The sequence below is a fragment of the Hyla sarda genome, chromosome 1, assembly GCF_029499605.1.
Source record: "Hyla sarda isolate aHylSar1 chromosome 1, aHylSar1.hap1, whole genome shotgun sequence".
Lineage (NCBI taxonomy): Eukaryota > Metazoa > Chordata > Amphibia > Anura > Hylidae > Hyla > Hyla sarda.
This window is the reverse complement of record NC_079189.1, coordinates 321,336,257-321,358,540: the sequence shown is the minus strand read 5'-3', so window position 1 is coordinate 321,358,540 and position 22,284 is coordinate 321,336,257. Positions and strand designations below refer to the sequence as shown.

The 22,284-nt window shown below is 43.8% G+C and overlaps 1 protein-coding gene across 1 annotated transcript in view; it reads left to right on the top strand.

The window, feature by feature from the left end:
- Positions 1–945: 945 nt before the first annotated feature.
- The window catches only part of SHB (SH2 domain containing adaptor protein B), a 179,548-nt gene continuing 158,209 nt past the window's right edge, over positions 946–22,284 (top strand). Inside the window, exon 1 of the mRNA XM_056519164.1 lies at positions 946–2,258. Coding sequence (XP_056375139.1) covers positions 1,602–2,258 — 657 coding nt within the window. The 5' untranslated portion in view covers positions 946–1,601. The remainder of the gene's footprint in view (positions 2,259–22,284) is intronic.

The window sequence follows — 22,284 nt, the reverse complement described above, 5'->3', positions numbered from 1 at the left end:
GTGGTGGATTTGAGCTGAGGAAAACCCGACAGATCATAACATTTGTAAAGAAAGCAAAACGTAGGGGAACCTTAGTAAATACCTTGGGAAAATGCCTGTCAGGAATCAAAACTCAAAAAGAAAATTACCCTCCACTCTTAGTAAATAAACCCCATTATATCAGTTACAGCCTACAGCCATGTTCAAACGTCCGGAATTTCCATGCAGAATTCCGCTAGAAATACTGGAGCAGCAGAGTCCCATTGTATTCAATAGGATTTGCTGCACTGTGCACACGGCAGAATTTCCGTTTACAGAAAGAATGAGGCTATGTTCACATGTCGGAATTTCCCCTTAGAATGTGCATACAGAAATTCCACTGCAGCAGAGTCCTGTTGAATTCAACAGGATTCTGCTGCACTGTGCACATGGTGGAATTTCTGGCACTGAAATTCGGTTTTCCGTGTCCGCAGAAAGAATGAACCTGTCCATTCTTTCTGCGGACACCACATAGAATGCATAGCCGTCTATGGCCATGTTCACACTTCGGAATCTCCTTGCCTAGTTCCGCATTGGAATTCAAAATTGAGATTCCGCTGCAGCAGAGTCCTGTTGAATCCAATGGCATTCTGCTGCACTGTGCACATGAGGGAATTTTTGTGCCAGATGTTTACGGTACGGAAATTCCGATTTCGGTAGAAAGAAAGAACACATTAATTCCCATCCAGTGTGAACAATGTCTATGAGACAGCGCATTCCTGTGTGGTCCTTGACCGTAGTTTGCAGAATATCCGCACAGACATTTTCTGTGGAGACATTCCGACGTGTGAACATAGCCTGAACCTGGTCATTCTTTCAGGGGACTCAGCATGGGCATGCTAGGAGTTGTAGTTTTGCAACAGCTGGAGGCACCTTGGTTAGGAAACCCTCCCCCAGGCCGTTAGCTCTGTAGACTGCACATGCCGCCAGGTAAAGCCGCTCGCGTTTCTCTCATCTGTCCAGCAGGAGCGCTGTTAGTATTCAGGTGGCGGTGCAGTAGTAAAGTGTCCAGCGTCCTATGTGCACTACAGGAGGGAGCTTTCCTCCATACTATAGCAAGTGGCAACCTTACTGACACTGGTAACCTCCGGGGCTCGTGCCAGCAGCTTCCCCGCGCTGAGGAGCCAGCCCCGGGTGAGCAGGGGTCGGTAGAGGCCAGGGGAGTGGTGTGACACGGGAGGGGCGGGGATTGGCTCGCTAGCTCCGCCCCTTCACCGAAGCTGGAGGTGAGCGGTGACAGAGCGGCAGCACAGAGCGCATCTGAGGAGCTGTCAGCCCGGAGTGTCCGGGATCCCACGGGAACTGTGCCCGCTGTCACCGCTCAACAAGTGGGGCTGTCCGTCCAAGTTGTGGCCGCACTCATGTGCCCGGCGGCTGACAGGTGCTGCTGAATGGGAAGCGGCGGTGCGGTGAGCAGCCACAGGTGACCCGGGACCCCGTCCCGTACATGGACCGGCCCCAGCCGCTGGTCTGAGCCTCTTTCCAGTGCACCGGCGGAGTCCGGAGAGTTCGCCCACAACTTGCTGCGGGTCCATGTGAGCGGGCACCGGGAGAGTGTCAGGAGACCGGAGCCCAGTACGACCATGGCGAAATGGCTGAACAAGTACTTCAGCCTGGGCAACAACAATAACAACAAGACCAAGAGCCCCCCGCAGCCGCCCCGGCCGGACTACAAGCGCAACGGGGGCACCGAGCGCCCCTTCCACCTGCAGCCCCAGTCACAGCAGCCCTACCACCACCACACGTCTCCGCTGCCCGCCCGGGAGGACAGTGACCTCCTCAGAGCCTACCGGGCGCAAAAGGAACGAGACTTTGAGGACCCATACAACGGCCCCGGCTCGTCCCTCCGCAAGCTGCGGGCCATGTGCGGGGAGGAGCAGGCGGACGGCAGGAGGGGCAGGACGCCGGGCTGCAGCAGCAACATTAGCCTCTTCACGGAGCCCTACCCCGGCTCCAGCACCAACACCACCTCGTCCTCCTCCTCCTCGTCCTCCTCCCCGCACCTGTACCGCAGCAACAGCGAGCGGAGGCCGGCCGCAGCCCGACACCAGCAGACCCAGCAGCTGACCGGGGGCACCGAGCTCAAGTACATCGTCTCCCCCAAGCACCGGCTCATTAAGATAGAGAGCTGCGGCTGGGCCGACACCGGGGGCACGGCTGGCATCTCCTGGAGCCCGGCAGTCACCGCAGGCATGAACAAGGGCACGGAGGAGCACAGCACTGCCGCCAAGAAGGACAAGGTAAGGGGCACCCCGGGAATGGGGCAGCTACACTTGGGCGCCATGTAGGCAGAATATCTAGAGGTTCTGTACAATGTATTCCATGTACCCAGGGTATGCACTATACATGGCAAGGTAAGGGGGCACCCCGGGAATGGGGCATCTACACTTGGGCGCCATGTAGGCAGAATATCTAGAGGTTCTGTACAATGTATGCCATGTACCCAGGGTATGCACTATACATGGCAAGGGAAGGGGGCACCCCGGGAATGGGGCATCTACACTTGGGCGCCATGTAAGCAGAATATCTAGAGGTTCTGTACAATGTATGCCATGTACCCAGGGTATGCACTATACATGGCAAGGTAAGGGGGCACCCCGGGAATGGGGCATCTACACTTGGGCGCCATGTAAGCAGAATATCTAGAGGTTCTGTACAATGTATGCCATGTACCCAGGGTATGCACTATACATGGCAAGGGAAGGGGGCACCCCGGGAATGGGGCAGCTACACTTGGGCGCCATGTAGGCAGAATATCTAGAGGTTCTGTACAATGTATGCCATGTACCCAGGGTATGCACTATACATGGCAAGGTAAGGGGCAGCTACATGTGTGCGCCATGTATATGTAGAATACCTGTTGTTTACATCAGGGATTCCCAGCCAGTCTGGCCTCAGCTTTCGCAAAACTACAACTCCCAGCATGCCCGGACTGCCTTTGGCTGTCCGGGCACGCTGGGAGCTGTAGTTTTGCAACAGCTGAAAGCAGACTGGCTGGGAAACACTATACAATGTATGACATGTACCCAAAGTTTAACACTATACAAGGCACTGTGTGTACAGTCCATACAATGTATATGCCAAGTACAAGTGTATGGCATGTACCCAGAGTACACAATAATACTAGGAGTGCCAACTACATACAGAATATACCTGTCACTGTCTGCACATACAATAGGTGATGCCCAGATGAGTATATCATGACAGTGTATACACTATACATTGCACTGTATGCACAGTCCAATATGTACCCAGTGTATACATATGCAATATACATATACTGTACATACAATAAACGCTTCCATATATGTATAACATATACCCAATATATATATATATATATATATATATATATATATATATATATATGCTGTACATTTTACCATATACTGTACATACAATGAATGCCTTCCATAGGTGTATAACCTGGACTCAGTATATACACTATACATACTATATACTGTACATACAATGAATACCTTCCATAGGTGTATAACCTGGACTCAGTATATACACTATACATACTATATACTGTACATACAATGAATACCTTCCATAGGTGTATAATGCCTTCCATAGGTGTATAACCTGGACTCAGTATATACACTATACATACTATATACTGTACATACAATGAATGCCTTCCATAGGTGTATAACCTGGACTCAGTATATACACTATACATACTATATACTGTACATACAATGAATGCCTTCCATAGGTGTATAACCTGGACTCAGTATATACACTATACATACTATATACTGTACATACAATGAATGCCTTCCATAGGTGTATAACCTGGACTCTATATACACTATACACACTATATACTGTACATACAATGAATGCCTTCCATATGTGTATAACCTGGACTCTATATACACTATACACTATACATACTATATACTGTACATACAATGAATACCTTCCATAGGTGTATAACCTGGACTCTATCAACCTATAGATCCCTATAAATAGGAATCCAAAAAATCCCTAATTTCCCATATATATGTTATCTTTATGGTGAACCCACAAGCTTTATTAAAGTAATTGTGCATAAACATATAATGAAAACTTCACGTAGATTAAAAATTAAGCAGGGCGGTAGCTTAGCCTTTGAACTAATATCTGTATACTGTGCATCAGGCCAGTGTACTCCAGCCTATTCGAATTGGCTATACTGGAGTGGAGATGCCCGGCGTGCCTGCAGTGCACGCTGAGCTATTTTCTAAGTCACCGCTTTGCTTTATATTAAAATTGAGTCCCTACTCTGCCCCCCTCGACATGTTTCGCTGCCTCTGCAGCTTTATCAAGAGGTAGCGGGCATATGTCTGTGTTGCTTTTTTGGGGTACCTGTCTGATCTGTGGGGAACCTTGTTTGTTGCCCCCCAATAATATGCTCAGGGGGTGATAATCTCTCTTGCTCTGTCTGGTAATGGCATAGGGAGCAGAAATGTGCAGACACAGCAGAATGAGACTGTACCAATTGGCATCTGTGGGGCTGGAAGAACAGGCTCACTGAGTAACATAATACCAATTTCTCAGCTTCAGTTTAACTTAAAGGGGTACTCCACTGGAATTTTTTTATTTTTATTTTTTAAATCAACTGGCTAGAAAGTTAAACGGATTTGTAAATTACTTCTATTAAAAAAAATCTTAATCCTTCCCGTACTTATCAGCTGCTGTTATGATCCACAGGAAGTTCTTTTCTTTTTGAATTTCCTTTCTGTCTGACCACAGTGCTCTCTGCTGACACCTCTGTCCATGTCAGGAACTGTTCGGAGTACAAGCAAATCCCCATAGCAAACCTCTCATGCTCTGGACAGATCCTAAAATGAACAGAGGTGTCAGTAGAGAGCACTGTGGTCACACAGAAAGGAAATTCAAAAAGAAAAGAACTTCCTGTGGATCATAACAGCAGCTCATAAGTACTGGAAGGATTAATATTTTTAAATAGAAGTAATTTACAAATCTATTTAACTTTCTGGCACCAGTTGATTTAAAAAAAAAAAATGTTTAACATTGGAGTACCCCTTTAAATTTCCGGAAAACCCCATTTTATTTGACGTTTAGCAGTAGATGGCTTGTGACATTGACCTCCGTAACCAGAAAATCTGGATTGTTGTAGCTTGTTACATAAGAGTGAAAGAAGGCTGGAATTCTTTGTTAGTATGTGCCTTTTCTCCTACAAACCTGAGGAGTGAATATATGTTCGGTAGTATGTCAGGTACTTGTGGTATGTCAGGTGCAGCTTTACCCATTCGCTGTATAATAGCTGCATGATGAATGAAAGTTCTGGTGAAGTGTGTGGCATAAAGAATGGCAGATGGCATGTTACACAGGACGTCAGCATAAAAAAAAGTTTTCCACCGGAGTACCCCTTAATGACCAAGGACGTATATTTACTTCCTTGGCCAGCTCCCGCGATATAACACGGGGTCATATCATGTCATGCCGGGACCGACCCCGTGTCCTATCGGGTCGGTCCTGGCATGTAACTGAAGTCGGGACATGGGGCTAATAGCGCGCGGCAGCGATTGTGGTGCCGTGCGCTATTAACTATTTAGACGCGGCGTTCAAAGTTGAACGCCGTGTCTAAAACGAAAGTAAAAGCCGGGAAATGCGGTGTCCCGATCAGATCCGCTTGGCCATTGATTGCTCCAAGCCTGAGATCCAGGCTTGAGCAATCGACCACCGATGACACTGATCAATGCAAAGCTATAGCTTTGCAGTGATCTGTGTAAAAGATCAGTGTGTGCGGTGTTATAGGTCCCTAAAAAAAAGTTAATTAATGTGATTTAACCCTTTCCCTAATAAAAGTCCAAATCACCCCCTTTTCCCATAAAAAAAAAACATGTAAATAAAAAAAATATAAACATATGTGGTATCGCCGCATGCGTAAATGTCCGAACCATAAAAATATATCGTTAAACTGTACGGTCAGTGGCGTACGCGCAAAAAATTTTTTTTTATATCATGAAAAAAATGAAAAGCGATCAAAAAGTCCGATCTATACAAAAATGGTACCGCTAAAAACTTCAGATCACCGCGCAAAAGATGAGCCCCCATAATGCCCCATACGAGGTAAAATAAAAAACTTATAGGGGTCAGAAGATGACATTTTTAAACATATACATTTTCCTGCATGTAGTTATGATTTTTCCCAGAAGTACGACAAAATCAAACCTATATAAGTAGGGTATCATTTTAATCGTATGGACCTACAGAATAAGGTGTAATTTTTACAGAAAAATTTACTACGTAGAAACAGAAGCCCCCAAAAGTAACAAAATTACGTTTTTTCTTCAGTTTCGTCGCACAATGATTTTTTTTCCATTTTGCCATAGATTTTTGGGTGAAATGACTGATGTCACTGCAAAGTAGAATTGGTGGCACAAAAAATAAGCCATCATATGGATTTTTAGGTGCAAAATTGAAAGTTATGATTTTTAAAAGGTAAGGAGGAGAAAACAAAAATGGAAAAACCTGTGGTCCTTAAGGGGTTAATACTAACTGTGGGCTTTGGTCATAAATAGAGATGAGCGAACTTACAGTAAATTCGATTCGTCACGAACTTCTCGGCTCGGCAGTTGATGACTTATCCTGCATAAATTAGTTCAGCTTTCCGGTGCTCCGGTGGGCTGGAAAAGGTGGATACAGTCCTAGGAAAGATTCTCCTAGGACTCATTTATGCAGGATAAGTCCTCAGCTGCCGAGCCGAGAAGTTTGTGACGAATGGAATTTACTGTAAGTTCGCTCATCTCTAGTCATAAAGAAGCCCAAAATCTCCTTCCTCTTTGGTTAGGAATGTGAGTGATGCTTGTTGCAGCGTCAGAGTAACTAGAATGGTATGTGTGCGGCTATACGTGGTGCAGAGAACCATTATGTCACTATGGAAAGTAGAACAGGGTTTTCTGGTCCCATCAGTGCCACGGACTTCTTAGTTATGGCTCGGCTTTAATCTGTAAGATCAAGTAGCTCTACAAGATATTAAGGAGGAGTCATGCCAGGCTATCTCTGGTTGTAAACACCATTTCCATGTTAACCTTCCATTCTATTTTTGGAGGATTTTACCACTGCCTTCTAATGAATCACATGCAGAGAGGAGTGGTTGTCCATATCATCCTGTGCCTGCTGGAGGCTTGTAGCCAATGTGAAAATCTTTCCAATTGTTACATTATCCTGAATGGAAGGTTACAGGATGACTGTTATTACATTTTGGAAAGATAACACCAAGAGCGAGTGCCTGAGACCAAGCTTAATTTATGTGTTCTTCTGAAGCCATGGATTTGTCACTGATAGAATACTCGCCGCTCAGTGCTGATGGGGTTAACCAAATAGCATATCATGACATTTTCTATCCACCCTAAATCTAAGCACTTATTTGTGGTCCTTGATCAGTGGACTATAGAGCACCTGGTAATGTGACGTTCTCCATGTGATCAGCTGTCAAATGTTGCCTTGCTATAGTTTGAAAGAAGCTTCTCAATTGACCATTGAATGGTTGCTACAACATCCAGGGTGGAGCATGCCCCATTCTGTTACAGATAAGAGGTTTCCTAATGCTGGCGTAGACAGACACTCTATTGTGTGACATGTACACACACATCCTGGATTGTCTATACTCCCCTTTCAGTTTCCTTTTACTACACTATACCTGAGGGCAGCCTTTACACACCATAAATTCCTGACTCCCTCATTTTTAAGATGCATTGCTATGGTGCAGTTTTCCTTGGAAGCAGTTCTATAAAAATAAACAGCTACATGTACTATTACATTTTATCTAAAGATGTACAACAACTAAATCTTCCAGGGGTGTTGTCCATGTGCTGCTGTTAATGCTATCAGGTGGCAGATGTATAGGAGAGGCTCAGTAATACGGCATCCAATAAAGTATGCCACAATCTGTTTTCTAGTAGAACCTCTAGTAGGCACATAAGAAGGTAGAGTAGAAGTCCAGTTACTTTTCTATAGGGTGCGTTCACACACTATTACAAGCAGTGGGTTTCCCGCTGCGAGTTGCGCTACCATTGATTTAAACGGGTCCACAGACTTGCGGACTGTCCGTGGACCCATTCAAATGAATGGTAGCGTAACTTGCAGCGGATAAACCGCTGCTAGTTACTAGCGTGTCAATGCACCCTTAGGCTAAGTTTCCACTTGGTTTTTTTTCTGGCAGTTTTTGGAATACTGCCACTGCAGTTTTTGAGCCAAAGTCAGAAGTGGATCCATAAGGGAGGAGAAGTGTAAGTCCTTCCTTTATATGTCCTATTCCTTTTGAATACGCTTCTGGCTTTGGCTCAAAAACTGCAGTTGCAGTATTCCAAAAACTGCCAGAAAAAACCAAGTGGAAACTTAGCCTTACAACTGTACTGTTAAAATTCCAGGGTCCCCAACTGGTTCTGTGTATATGTAGGTAGTACATTTTTTTATGTAGTCAATCATAAAGTCTTTGGGGGACTTCATCATTGTGTGCTCAAATAAAGTTATTTCCTGCTGTTTTCCTGTGCAAACATCATGTGTACCATTGGTCAAAGTGTCATACATCGCTAAGATGCTGAGAACTCAGGTCATGAGACTTGTGATCAGGCCTGGACTTGCTGCAAAACCAGGGACTTTTAAATATGGGACGCACGTGCAAAACCACCCACAGCTGCCATCAAAAAGTTTGGTGGAGGTGCCAAGTTATCCACCCCCACCAATACAATAATTGATAATAATATAATTTATTTGTGAAGGCTTATCTCGAGGATAGGCCTTCTGGTTTTAACCCCTTAAGGACACATGACGTTCTCATACGTCTCCATTTCCGAGTCCTTAAGGACACATGACATATGAGAACGTCATGTGTTTTACCGGCCCCCCGCAACCATCTGGAGCGGAGACGGTGCCCGATGCCTGCTGAAATCGTTCAGCAGGCATCGGGGCATATCGCCCAGGGGGGTCATTATGACCCCCCATGTCGGCGATGGCCGCAGATCGCTGTACAATTCAGTCCAGCGATCTGCGGCGGATTCCGGGTCAATCGGGTCTCCAGTGACCCGATGACCCGGAATTACTGGCTGATCGGGGCCGTCAGAGACGGCCCCGAACAGCCAGACCCAGCAGGGGTGAGGTGGCACTGGTGCCACCTCACGATCGCCCTGATTCGTCGGCCGGATTACTGGCCGACCAATCAGGGCGCCTGCTGCGGGTGTCACTCCCGCAACCCGCTTCGCCCCTCTTCCGGAGGACGTGAGCGGGTGCGGGACGTGCACCCTGGGTGCTGGGGACCTCGATCCCCGGCGTCAATGTTGGGATCGGGGCCCCAGGAGCAGCAGCGGCGGCGGCGACGACGAGGGACTGACCTGTGCGGCGAGGATCGTTGGAGGTGAGTGACAGCCTCCTGCTGTTGCTTAGCAACAGCTCCCAGCATGCAAAAAGGGCATGCTGGGAGCTGTAGTTATGCAACAGCAGGAGGCAGACCACCACAACTCCCAGCATTCCCTTATGGGCATGCTGGGACTTGTAGTTTTGCAACAGCTGGAGGCACATTCTTTCTATGGAAAAGTGTACCTTCAGCTGTTGTATAACTACAACTCCCAGCTTGCACAATCAGCTAAAGTGCATGCTGGGAGTTGTAGTGGTGCATCTGGTGGTTGCATAACTACAACTCCCAGCATGCCCGTTGGCTGTCGGTGACTGCTGAGAGTTGTAGTTTTGCAACAGCTGAAGGCACACTGAGTTAAGTAGCAAACCAGTGTGTCTCCAGCTGTTGCATAACTACAATCCCCAGCATCCCCAGCCAAAGTAGTATGCCTCCAGCTGTTGCATAACTACAACACCCAGCATGCCCTTCCGCTGTCCGTACATGCTGGGGGTTGTTGCTTTTGCAACAGCTGAAGGCACACTGGTTGCAAAACATTGAGTCTGTTACCAAACTCGGTGTTTCACAACCAGTGTGCCTCCAGCTGTTGCAAAACTACAACTCCCAGCATGCACTGATAGACCGTACATGCTGGGAGTTGTAGTTTTGCAACAGCTGGATGTCCCCCCCCCCCCCCCCCCCCCCCAATGTGAATGTACAGGGTACACTCACATGGGTGGAGGATTACAGTAAGTATCCGGCTGCAAGTTTGAGGTGCGGCAAAATTTCTGCCGCAGCTCAAACTGCCAGCGAGAAACTACTGTGAACCCCCCGCCCGTGCGACTGTACCCTAAAAACACTACACTACACTAACACACAATAAAATAAAAAGTAAAAAACACTACGTATACACATACCCCTACACAGCCCCCCTCCCCAATAAAAATGAAAAACGTCTGGTACGCCACTGTTTCCAAAACGGAGCCTCCAGCTGTTGCAAAACAACTACTCCCAGTATTGCCAGATAGCCGTTGACTGTCTAGGCATGCTGGGAGTTTTACAACAGCTGGAGGCACCCTGTTTGGGAATCACTGGCGTAGAATACCCCTATGTCCACCCCTATGCAAGTCCCTAATTTAGGCCTCAAATGCGCATGGCGCTCTCACTTTGGAGCCCTGTCGTATTTCAAGGCAACAGTTTAGGGTCACATATGGGGTATCGCCGTACTCGGGAGAAATTGCCTAACAAATTTTGGGGGGTATTTTCTGCTATTACCCTTTTAAAAAATGTAAAATTTTTGGGAAAACAAGCATTTTAGGTAAAAAAAATATATATTTTTTTACATATGCAAAAGTCGTCAAACACCTGTAGGGTATTAAGGTTCAAATTACCCCTTGTTACGTTCCACGAGGGGTCTAGTTTCCAAAATGGTATGCCATGTGTTTTGTTTTTTGCTGTCCTGGCACCATAGGGGCTTCCTAAATGCGGCATGCCCCCAGAGCAAAATTCGCTTTCAAAAAGCCAAATGTGACTCCTTCTCTTCTGAGACCTGTAGTGCGCCAGCAGAGCACTTTTCACCCCCATATGGGGTGTTTTCTGAATCGGGAGAAATTGGGCTTCAAACTTTGGGGGGTATTTTCTGCTATTACCCTTTTTAAAATTGTAAAATTTTTGGGAAACCAAGCATTTTAGGTAAAAAATATATATATTTTTTTTACATATGCAAAAGTCGTGAATCACCTGTAGGGTATTAAGGTTCACTTTACCCCTTGTTACGTTCCCCGAGGGGTCTAGCTTCCAAAATGGTATGCCATGTGTTTTTTTTTTTCTGTCCTGGCACCATAGGGGCTTCCTAAACGTTACATGCCCCCCAAAAACCATTTGTCGCTCCTTCCCTTCTGAGCCCTCTACTGCGCCCGCCGAACAATTAACATAGACATATGAGGTATGTGCTTACTCGAGAGAAATTGGGTTCCAAATACAAGTAAAAATTTTCTCCTTTTTACCCCTTGCAAAAATTCAAAAATTGGGTCTACAAGAACATGCGAGTGTAAAAAATGAAGATTTTGAATTTTCTCCTTCACTTTTCTGCTATTCCTGTGAAACACCTAAAGGGTTAATACACTTACTGAATGTCATTTTGAATACTTTGGGGGGTGTAGTTTTTATAATGGGGTCTTTTATGGGGTATTTCTAATATGAAGACCCTTCAAATCCACTTCAAACCTGAACTGGTCCCAGAAAAATAGTGAGTTTGAAAATTTTGTGAAAAATTTCAAAATTGCTACTGAACTTTGAAGCCCTCTGGTGTCTTCCAAAAGTAAAAACTCATAAATTTTATGATGCAAACATAAAGTAGACATCTTGTATATGTGATCCAAAAAAATGTATTTTGAATATCCATTTTCCTTACAAGCAGAGAGCTTCAAAGTTAGAAAAATGCAAAATTTTCATTTTTTTCATCAAATTTTGGGATTTTTCACCAAGAAAGGATGCAAGTTACCATAAAATTTTACCACTAAGTTAAAGTAGAATATGTCACGAAAAAACAATCTCGGAATCAGAATGATAACTAAAAGCATTCCAGAGTTATTAATGTTTAAAGTGACAGTGGTCAGAATTGCAAAAAACGCTCCGGTCCTTAAGGTATAAAATGGCCTGGTCCTTAAGGGGTTAAAGCCTGAAACACCTTTAAGCTGGCCATGAAGTACAGATTTTTAGTAAACGCCAGGTATGTATCCCAGAAGATCAGGCAGAGATCAATGTGAGCACAAAGTGGTTGAAATGTGTAGTAAATGGAAAGCTTAAGCCCTTCTATGAAAAGACCAGGAAATATATCTTGCATGGCCAGTACTAGATATCCAGAAGAATTCCTTGGTGGTGGGATTGTCTATGGCCATCTTGTGGGAGGGAGGTGATGCCAGCTCTGTTGAGCAGTTTGGTGGTGTGTTGTACAGCAGAATGTTCCAGGGCAGGAATGTCTCTTTATTTTCTATTCTGCATGATCCGTGTACTTGAAGAGCTCATGGGACTATGTGTGCACTACATGACAGCACCACTGCTGTGAGAATATTTATTTGTTCCTCACCTGCTTCTGACTGGACAGGCATGCTAATATATCATAAGGAGGGCTTCCTGTGAAGATTAAAAAAGATCGAGCTCTATCTTCTCCACCATAATATTGCAGGATATTGTAAATTACTTGTATTGTCATTTACAGCCTACTTACAGTGTAGAGCTAGTGCAAAGCTTTGGGATTTCTAGGAAAATGGGAACAATTTAGCATTAATATAGTTGGATTACACAGCATCTGGACCAGCAGCCAGCAAAGTATTAAAAAATGAAAGGGGCATCTGGTTGCGATGGCCACCATTACTAATTTACTGTACATCTGCCTTAACTTCTGTCTATGACCTAGATGTAGAAAGACATGAATGAAAAAAGCATACCCATCATATCAGAAGTGCCCAGCACAGCAGATCTCTAAATGACTGGTCTGGATTATAAATGAGACCTAGAAATCTGCTGCTTTATTTTTCATTATAAATCTTATGACTTTCATGGATTTGTTGTGCGTTTCTCTTAAGTCTGTGTTCACACAGAGTTAATGCTGTACGTCCCAGGTACACCTCAGAATTCTGTTAAATGATATATACCTTGGCGCACAGCAGAGGGTCAATTTACTTTAATGGCCCAAATGTAGTGACTAAGTTTGGCCCAATACTTGCTTCTACACCTTTATTTAGCTGTACTCAATAGCCCTACAGACCATGCTATTGAGTACAGCAATTTAACGTGTGTGCAGGAAGCTGGCTACATTCAGGCCATTAAAGTGAATGGACTTTCTGCTTTTCGCCATGGTATACGTTGGCATCACCATTTTGACAGAATGCTGACACATTAAAATAACTCTGAATCCAGCCTGACTTTAGTGGCAATCTAGTCAACAAATATGGTGTTGTACATTCTACCTCTGGATCAGCAACAACATTTGCTGATTGCGCAGGAAATATGAACCAAAATTCATCCAATTTGGCGCAGACTTGTCTAGCGGGTTTCCCTGCATTCCCTTATGCATTGACCTTGAGGCTTGGTCCAGATGTGGCTTGTACAGGCATTGGAATCTGCAGCCATTCCACAACAAAGTCCACATGTACTCCAACAATTTGTCTAAATAAGAACAGTAAAAAGTAAAAAAAAAAAGCTGGTATATTGGAATATATATATATATATATATATATATATTAGATAGAGATTTTTTTTCAATTGCTAGGTATTCTTGTGCCTCAATACTAACCCAGTTAGGTGATGGAATGTGCTGCGATTCATCACTCATGTCAAACAATGGCATGACGTTGCTTTTTCCCCCTGACAGCCCGCCTGTAATGTAAGCCGAGATAGATGTCTGCACTTAATGAAAGGCAACCAATTAAATGCTGCTTCTCTCAAATACTGCTTTGCAAATCATCTGGCTTGACATGAGTGGTGTCATTCAGGGTGAGCAGAACGGGGAAAGTGACAGTGCAAAGAATTTGTTGTTTGGATGTTGTCAGGAACAGGTTGGAAAGGAAGTCTACCCAAAAAAATGTTGTTGTGTGTGTGTGTGTGACCCATCCCATATGAACAGCACTACTGTGGACCCTAATATCACCATATTTTTTTTTAGAGCTTTTGACAGTTTATGCTAAAAAGAAATGGCATTGACATACTACATGTATCTGTATACAGTCTTCTTATAGATTCAGTTAAGTGTATTCTTCTGTTGTGGTTTGGCTTGATAATGGATGGATAAATCACTTGTTGACCAGTGAAAAGAAACAGGATCCAAACAAAATATGATGCATGTCGTCATAGCCATAGTTAGCGGCTTGTCTACACTGTCTGTGGTCACAATGCATAGTCGGAACATTCAGGGTCAATTAAAAAAAAAATTCATTCATTAAAGGGATATTCCATGATTTTTTTTCTTCAGCCTATGATGCCAAGTTATAATACCATGTAATCTGCTTCTATTACCACCATGTGGCCCTTTGTCCCATCTTCATGTACTGTACCCACATCTGGAAGTTTAATTTTACTGTTGTCTCTGACCTCTCCCTGCATTCCATGTGGTCAGAGACAATATGTCATAAGTCACATGGTCTCCAATGGTAGTGGCTCTGCTGCAGTAGGTGGGTGGATAGCAGAATGGAAGGGATTTACTGTAGTAATGCTATCCACCTACCCACTGCAGCATAGCCATGCCCCCTGGAGACCATGTAACCTTTGATGTATTGTCTCTGCCCTCATGGAATGCTGGGAAAGGTCAGAGACAACAGGAAAATGAAAAGATGGCACTTCAGGATGTGGGTTCCATTCATAAAGATGGGAAATGCAGAGCACAGAGGTAATAGAAGCATATAACATTGTATTATAACTTGGCATCATGGGCTCAAAGGCTGAAGGAAAAAATTCTTGGAATACTCCTTAATGGAAGCCTGTACATTGTGTGGCCAGAGTGCTACAGGTGTTGACCACATAGATAGATATGTGTAGTATTAATCTGTAGCAGGTACAGCGCGGCCTGTCCGGACATATCATTTTATCAGGTATTCAACACAAATGCCATGCGCCACAAAACAGGCACACAATTCTGCAAAAAGTATCAGAAAAAGTTACATTTTTTTCTTGAATCCTTTTATAAATCATAGTAAAAAAATACCTTAAAATGCTTGACATGCTGAAGGTGTGTGTATACATTGTTTAGATTGGTGTGTCTCCGCAGTGTTCCTTGTACAGCGTGCAAGGAATGTAGCTCCAGCACTGTCGCTCGTGCATCTTATCCGCAGCCCTTTCCTTTTCAGAGGTCAATGTCTACTCCAAGGTTTCTCTTTTCATGTATTTGTCATTGGAATGTCTATAGTAAGTAAGGCTTCTAGTATGCATGTGGTTACTCCCCTGTGCCGTCTGTGTGTCCATTCATAATAATCTTCATTTATATAGTGCCACCAGATTCCACAGCCTTATACAATTAGAGCTACCATATCCCACACACTTTACAGTTGGGGCTTCCATATTCCACACTTCTTGCTGTCTATGAGGCTGCACGTGAGAGACTGAAATAATGTCATAGCTCACAATTACTGTTAGATTATAAGAGAGTACTACTATGGGGTGCTGTATGATGAGCTATGAGAAAGCAAGGGGCCAATGTTCTATTCATATTCAGCCACTGGCTGCATTACAAGAGATCAGTGATCCCCAACCTGTGTTTTTCCTGCTGTTTAACAACTACAGCTTTGTTCATGCCAGGGCATGCTGGGAGTTGTAGTTTTGCAATGGTAGGTTGGGGATCACCTGAAATGCATCCATCTGCTAAATATGAATAGAACATTGGCCGCATACACCAGAGGGTCCAGGTGTAAGAACAGTATATTGTCCCCTTGCTTTCTTATCATGCAGCACCCATCAGATGGACAGTGTATATATTTAGACCTGGTTGCACTCTCCTATACGTAGTTGTGTAAGTGATTTTTGTCTGATCTTTCGCCCTTGACCTGTCAGGAAGTGTTGCACAATTATTGATACCGATGAGCACTTGCATTTTTCAGTGAACGGCACCACGAATGGGACGTCATGCTTTCTGATTTGACGTGTTGAATCTTGACAGACTTCTTAATCCATCCACATTCTGCAGTGTGCCATGGAATGCTACTATTTCTTGCTTGCCTGGGGCAAACGGTTTTCAGGTTTTATGGGGCAGCTCGAACACTTACTCATAGTATGAAAAAAGGATATTGTACTGGTAGTTGATACGGGAAGGTATTTCTGTTGATAAAGTTGGCTGTCAGCTGGTCAGCAATGGGTGTGTGAGTTATGAAGGAGACAAATGCTCTTGGCGTGAGTTTAACAGTTCAGTGTCAATGCCCTGAGTCATAATTCTTCCTCCAATTGAACGGATCAGGAGCCCTTGTTTCTGGGAGGCTGAGATTTTTCCCATCTGACTACTGGTAACCTGGTATTTCTGGGAAGATGTACTGCCTGCTCTATTGGGAAAGGAATCATCAAGCATTTCCAGGACCATATAAAGAGAATGGGTTTTCTTTGTTGTATGTATTTTTCCTGCTTTCTGACTGTGACATATTTAGAGAGGTGACTTTAAAAGTCTATGTCTGATTTTGAAAAACATGTATGATAAGTGCAGATTTCGGATGTGGCTTCCATGTGTTATTTGACAGCATGAAATGTAGCCATGTACAACTGGACCCTGTTAATTTGAATTGCAGTCTTTTTCAGTGTTCCTGTTTGGGAGTAGCTCTCTGGATTGAAACCGTTGAAGGGATCTGTGCCCCTTTTTAGGGGGCAAAGTATATGATGCCGGGACTTGACTAATTTAAGAATCTAGTAGCCAGAAAAAAAGTTAGCAGCCAGGAAGCCTCACGTTACATATCATCATCTGATCATTCATTAGTGTCTCCTCATCTCTCCCTGTGTTACAGTCATTACTGTGCCCTCATTTTTCCCTGTGTCACAATCATTACTGTCCCCTCATCTGCCCTTTGTGTGTCACAGTCATAAGTAAACCCTGGCTGTTTGGTCATAAGTGTTTTAACTGTTTACAAAAATGTACCTTTTTTCTTCCGCCTCTGTTGCTACTCTGTTCTTCCGTTCTGCAATGCTGGACACAGCAGTGAATGTTGGCACTCATGTAGCATGTGATGGCTGCAGCCAATTGGCAGCCTCGCCGTGATGCTCTGTATTTCTGAGTGTCACTGACTATGGTGATTACCTGATGTCCGCTGCACCTGTTAAACGGATGGACAGGGCTGACTAAAACCTGGGTTCTTAGTCGTTGTGGTGACCTGGCACTCGAGATTTGTCAAGCCCTATCATATGCTAAAATGGGGAAAACCTCTTTTTATCCTTTAAAGAGATACTTTTCAAATAAAGTGGTGGGGGAGGAGCACATGGTAGTAGAGCTGGGCATTATGACCAAAAATGTGTATCACTGTATTTTTGTAAATTATGGCGGTTCCACTGTATTTAAGGGTATTCCCCCCCCCCCCCCCAAATAATTATCAGCCGCTGCGCTGTACTGTACTATCCTGTACCTGGGATGCAAAAATAAACAAAATAAACTTTAACTCCCCTTCCTACGTTCACCCGTTGCTCCGGAACCGGCCTCACGGACCAACGATACAAGCCTCATGCTGCTTCCTGGGGATGGTAACGTCACAGAGCTGTCAGCGTATCACCGGCCGCAGCGATGTCCGACCTCGGGCGGTGATGGGCTGAGCGCACTGTCACGTAAGAAGCTGGCCGGCTCCTTTAAATGACAATGCGCTCAGCCTATCACCGGTGATACGCTGATGGCTTTGTGACGTTCCCATCCCCAGGAAGCAGCAAGAGCAGAGGAGGGAGCGTGATGCTCGTTAAAGTTTATTTTGTTTGTTTTTGAAGCCCGGGCTCAGGATAGTACAGTACAGCGCAGCAGCTGATAATTATTTGGGGGGGGGGGGGGGGGGGGGGAGAGAAGCAGCTCTCACGGGTCACATATGATTTAGTTCCCTGATGTGGGGGACAGCGCAGTGCTGGGCTGATAAACCGGGGACGGAGGGAAGGAGCGCTGGGGGGTGAGAGAAGCGGAACAGCGCCTGCGGGTCACATATGATTAGTTGCCCAATGTGGGGACAGCACACTGCGACTGATTCGTTCGAAGGGGGGGGGGAGGGGCTCAACCGGTATTGCGGTATGGGAAAAATTCATATCGTGCAGGAAATTTTTTTTGGTATTAGGTATGAACCGGTATACCGCCCAGCACTACATGGTAGCGCACTTCACTTCCCAGCTCACAGTAGTCTCTGCAGCTTCATTTGACAGCCCCATACACTTATAATGGGTGGGGTCAGAGAGCTGCAGACAGTAGTATTTCTAGCCAACCAGGAATGCGTTGAAAGCCCAACACAATGGGAAAAACTTTCCATTATGGTTTCATTATACTCCGATGGATAACAATTTATTTTTTTATCAACTGGTGGCAGAAACTCAAACAGATTTGTAAATTACTTCTATTTAAAAATCTTAATCGTTCCAGTACTTATCAGCTGCTGGTTCCTCCTGAGGAAGTTTGTATAGTTCTTTCCAGTCTTACCACAGTGCTCTCTGCTGACACCTCGGTCCATGTCAGAAACTGTCCAGAGCAGGAGCAAATGCCCATAGCAAACCTATCCTGCTCTGGACCATTTCTGACATGGACAGAGGTGTCAGCAGAGAGCACTGTGGTCAGACAGAAAGAAATTATACAACTTCCTCTAGAGCATACAGCAGCATCACTGTCACCTGCACAGACAGGTAAGGCAGGTGACAACGATGTTCTGTGCTCTGGTTCTCCCGCAATCTTCCACTGTATCTCCTGTTCTGAGACCGACTTGGAGCATTGAATGAGCTTAGTGACATAGTCGCTGCAGTTTGCTAGCAGTGGGAACCAGCAGAGGAGCAGCAGCGGGGACATCCCTAACCTCCGCCCCTGCTCTGTCAACCCCGGAACAGAAGATTGCTGGAGAACCGGGGCACAGAAGGGGAAAAGGTAAGCATTATTGTCATCTGCCTTACTTGTCTGTACTGGTGACAGTGATGATAGATTTCCTTTAAGTGTGGGTCTTATCTGTTCAGGCTAGTGGAATAAGTTTATGGATACAGCATGGTGTTCTGCCTTTACTGCCAGGAAATATTACTCTGATAACCCCCCTTCCCCAATATACAGTGCAGTACAATGCTGTGATAGTGTATGTGATATAGGATGTCCCTTTGCCAGTCTGCAGTATATATCTGTCCTGAGCAGTTTGTTGGTTTACTGTAGTGTGAGATGGTTTTTGCTGCACAACCCAAAATACAGCATTTTGACGTCTTTATCTTTGTTACCTTTCACTGGTATTTTGTAGCTGGATAGAAGTGATATAATGGACTATTATAGACCATGCTCTAGTTTGGCATATTCACACTCCAAGATGCCACATAGAAGCCTCAAACATTTCATTATCCAATTTCCCATAGTCCTATATTGCTGATTTAGAGTATAATTACATGGCAACACAGGAAACATATCATTCTGACCTTGTGATTTCAGCGTACCATGCCTCAACGCTCATCTATGCTTTTTTATATTATACGTTTTTTTTGTGTGTGATTTTCTACTGTCATAACATTTGCTGTTTATGGACCTCTATAATTTAAATGCCTAAAAAAAGCATCCTCACATACCCCAAAGCATTTACATGGAAACATTGGGTGTTGGATTTTGACTTGTTCTTCTCGTATTGCCTCTCCCATCTTTAACTGAAGGCATATGCTGGCATTTCAGGGACTACATACAAATATGCTGTTCCAACATACTGTCATTAATACCATATCAACACATAACGGCGTGCATAGATTATTACGAGGAGAGATGTGCTGGAGATCTATGAAATGGATGGCTTCTTTAACTCCTTAAGAACATCGGACGTAAATGTACATCCTGATGCTCTGGGATTTAATGCACCAGGACGTACATTTACAACCTGTACGTAGAGCATTCAATGGATCTGCGCTAGCTTCATACAGCAGGTCCTGGCTGCTATTAGTGATTGCGCTGATGTCCCCCTTCAACCCCTTTTAGATGCCGTGATCAATAATGATCACAGCATCTGCGGCAATGCAGTGCATCTAATGGCTGATCGGATCAATACCCTGGGGATCCGATCAGCCAAGATATCAGAAGGCGGTCCACTCACCTTCCTCTGCTGCTCTCCTGGGGTCTTCTTCTCTGGTCTGCTCGATAGCAGACCAGAGAAGATGACCGATTATACTGATCAGTGCTATGCATATGCATAGCACTGAACAATATTAGCATTCTAATGATTGCTGTGAATAGTCCCATATAGGGACATAAAAAGGGTAAAATAAATGTAAAAAAAAAAAAAAAGTTTAAATAAATATGAAAATCCTCTCCCCCAATAAAAATGTATATCTCCCTTTTTCCCATTTTACCCAAAAAGGCATAAAAAATTTTTAATAAACATATTTGAAATCGCTGTGTTCGTAAATGTCCGAACTATCAAAAATTTATGTTAATGATCCCGTGTGGTGAACGGTGTAAATGTAAGAAAAAAAATCCAAAATTGCTTCTTTTTTTGTCACATCAGACTCCAAATTTTTTTAATAAAAAGTCACATACAGGCAAAAGTGGTACCAAAAAAAAATCACTGCACGAAAAAATGAGCCCTCATGAAGCCCCATATGTGGAAAAATGAAAAAAATTATAGGTAGTAAAAATAGGGCAATTTTGAACAACTGTATGTTGTAAATAAAAGTGGTACAATAAAACAATTAATATTTTTGGGGGATTTGATATGCATTTAATGTAAAGTGGTGATGTCATTACAAAATATATTTGGTCGTGCTAAAAACAAGCCCTCATATGGGTCTGTAGATGGAAATAGAAGAGTTAGAAGGCAAGAAGGAAAAAATGAAAATGCAAATATAAAATTGTCTGTTTCCTTTTAAGGGGTTAATAGTATAATAGCAATGATTTTCATTACTTAAAATGGATGTAATAAAGGTACTCCATATGGAAAATGGAAATAAAAGGTAAAACGTTTATACATATAATGAAAGGATCTATAGTGATTGTCCACTTCTGGTTACTAGAGAAGGGTGGTGGATCCAGTGATTTATAATGGATTTGCTGTCTATGGCTCCTTTCACACTACCGTTTGTGCATGGTAGGTGATGTCTAGAGATGAGCGAACTTACAGTAAATTCGATTCGTCACGAACTTCTCGGCTCGGCAGTTGATGACTTTTCCTGCATAATTTAGTTCAGCTTTCAGGTGCTCTGGTGGGCTGGAAAAGGTGGATACAGTCCTAGGAGACTTTTTCCTAGGAATGTATCCACCTTTTCCAGCCCACCGGAGCACCTGAAGGCTGAACTAATTTACGCAGGATAAGCCATCAACTGCCGAGCCGAGAAGTTTGTGACGAATCGAATCTACTGTAAGTTCGCTCATCTCTAGTGATGTCTGTTAAGAAGATAGCGGGGAAAAAATTGTGCTTGCAACATCTTTATTCTACCGCTATCTTCATCTTCAGTGAATGTCACTTCTCATTTCTCCTGACATTACTATTTTTGTGAGTACCTCCTCCACATACCTGTTATTCTACTTGGAAATGTTTGGCTAAAATAGACAACTGGGTGTGACCAGAATAGACGTCTGGGTGTTATATAATCTGACACTGTCAGCAATGAATGGATTGTGTAGGGACACCCCTCATTGGAGAAATATTGGGAGAAATATTACAGTTGTAATTCTAAATGAAAGCTGAGATTGCATTATTTCCTGAGAGATGAAATAAAACAGTAAATAGACAGGTTTGGAGAACTGACCAAAAGGTGCATATATAATTCTTGTAAATTGGTGGTCTTTAGTAAATCCCACCCCACCACCACTATCTTCCAGTATCTTTCATAGCAATGTGATTTATCCCCGGTTACATTACATTGATGAAATAGCCTTGACATTCTCCCATGAGCCATTAACTTGTATGGATTTTGGAATAAATTAACAATTAAAAAATCTGTTCTACTTTATTGATCAAGGCTATATAGTTAATGAAATATCATGACCATTTAGCTGTCTGCTTGGAGCCATAAGTTTCATGAAGATGACATTTCCTGAAAAGCAAAGGAGCACATTGCAAGATGACGGTCACTGTTCATACCAGTCGTGGGACATCCTTGAAGTCACTGCTCCTCATGATGCACCAACCCAGGTTATCCTCTGTATTTAGGGGGAAATCATCACAATGCCCTTCCATGTTTTAGTGCCTGATTCTACTCCTAGTGGGAGAACTGACCTATATTGTATTCGGAAGTAAGAAAACAAGGGAATTCTTGACATC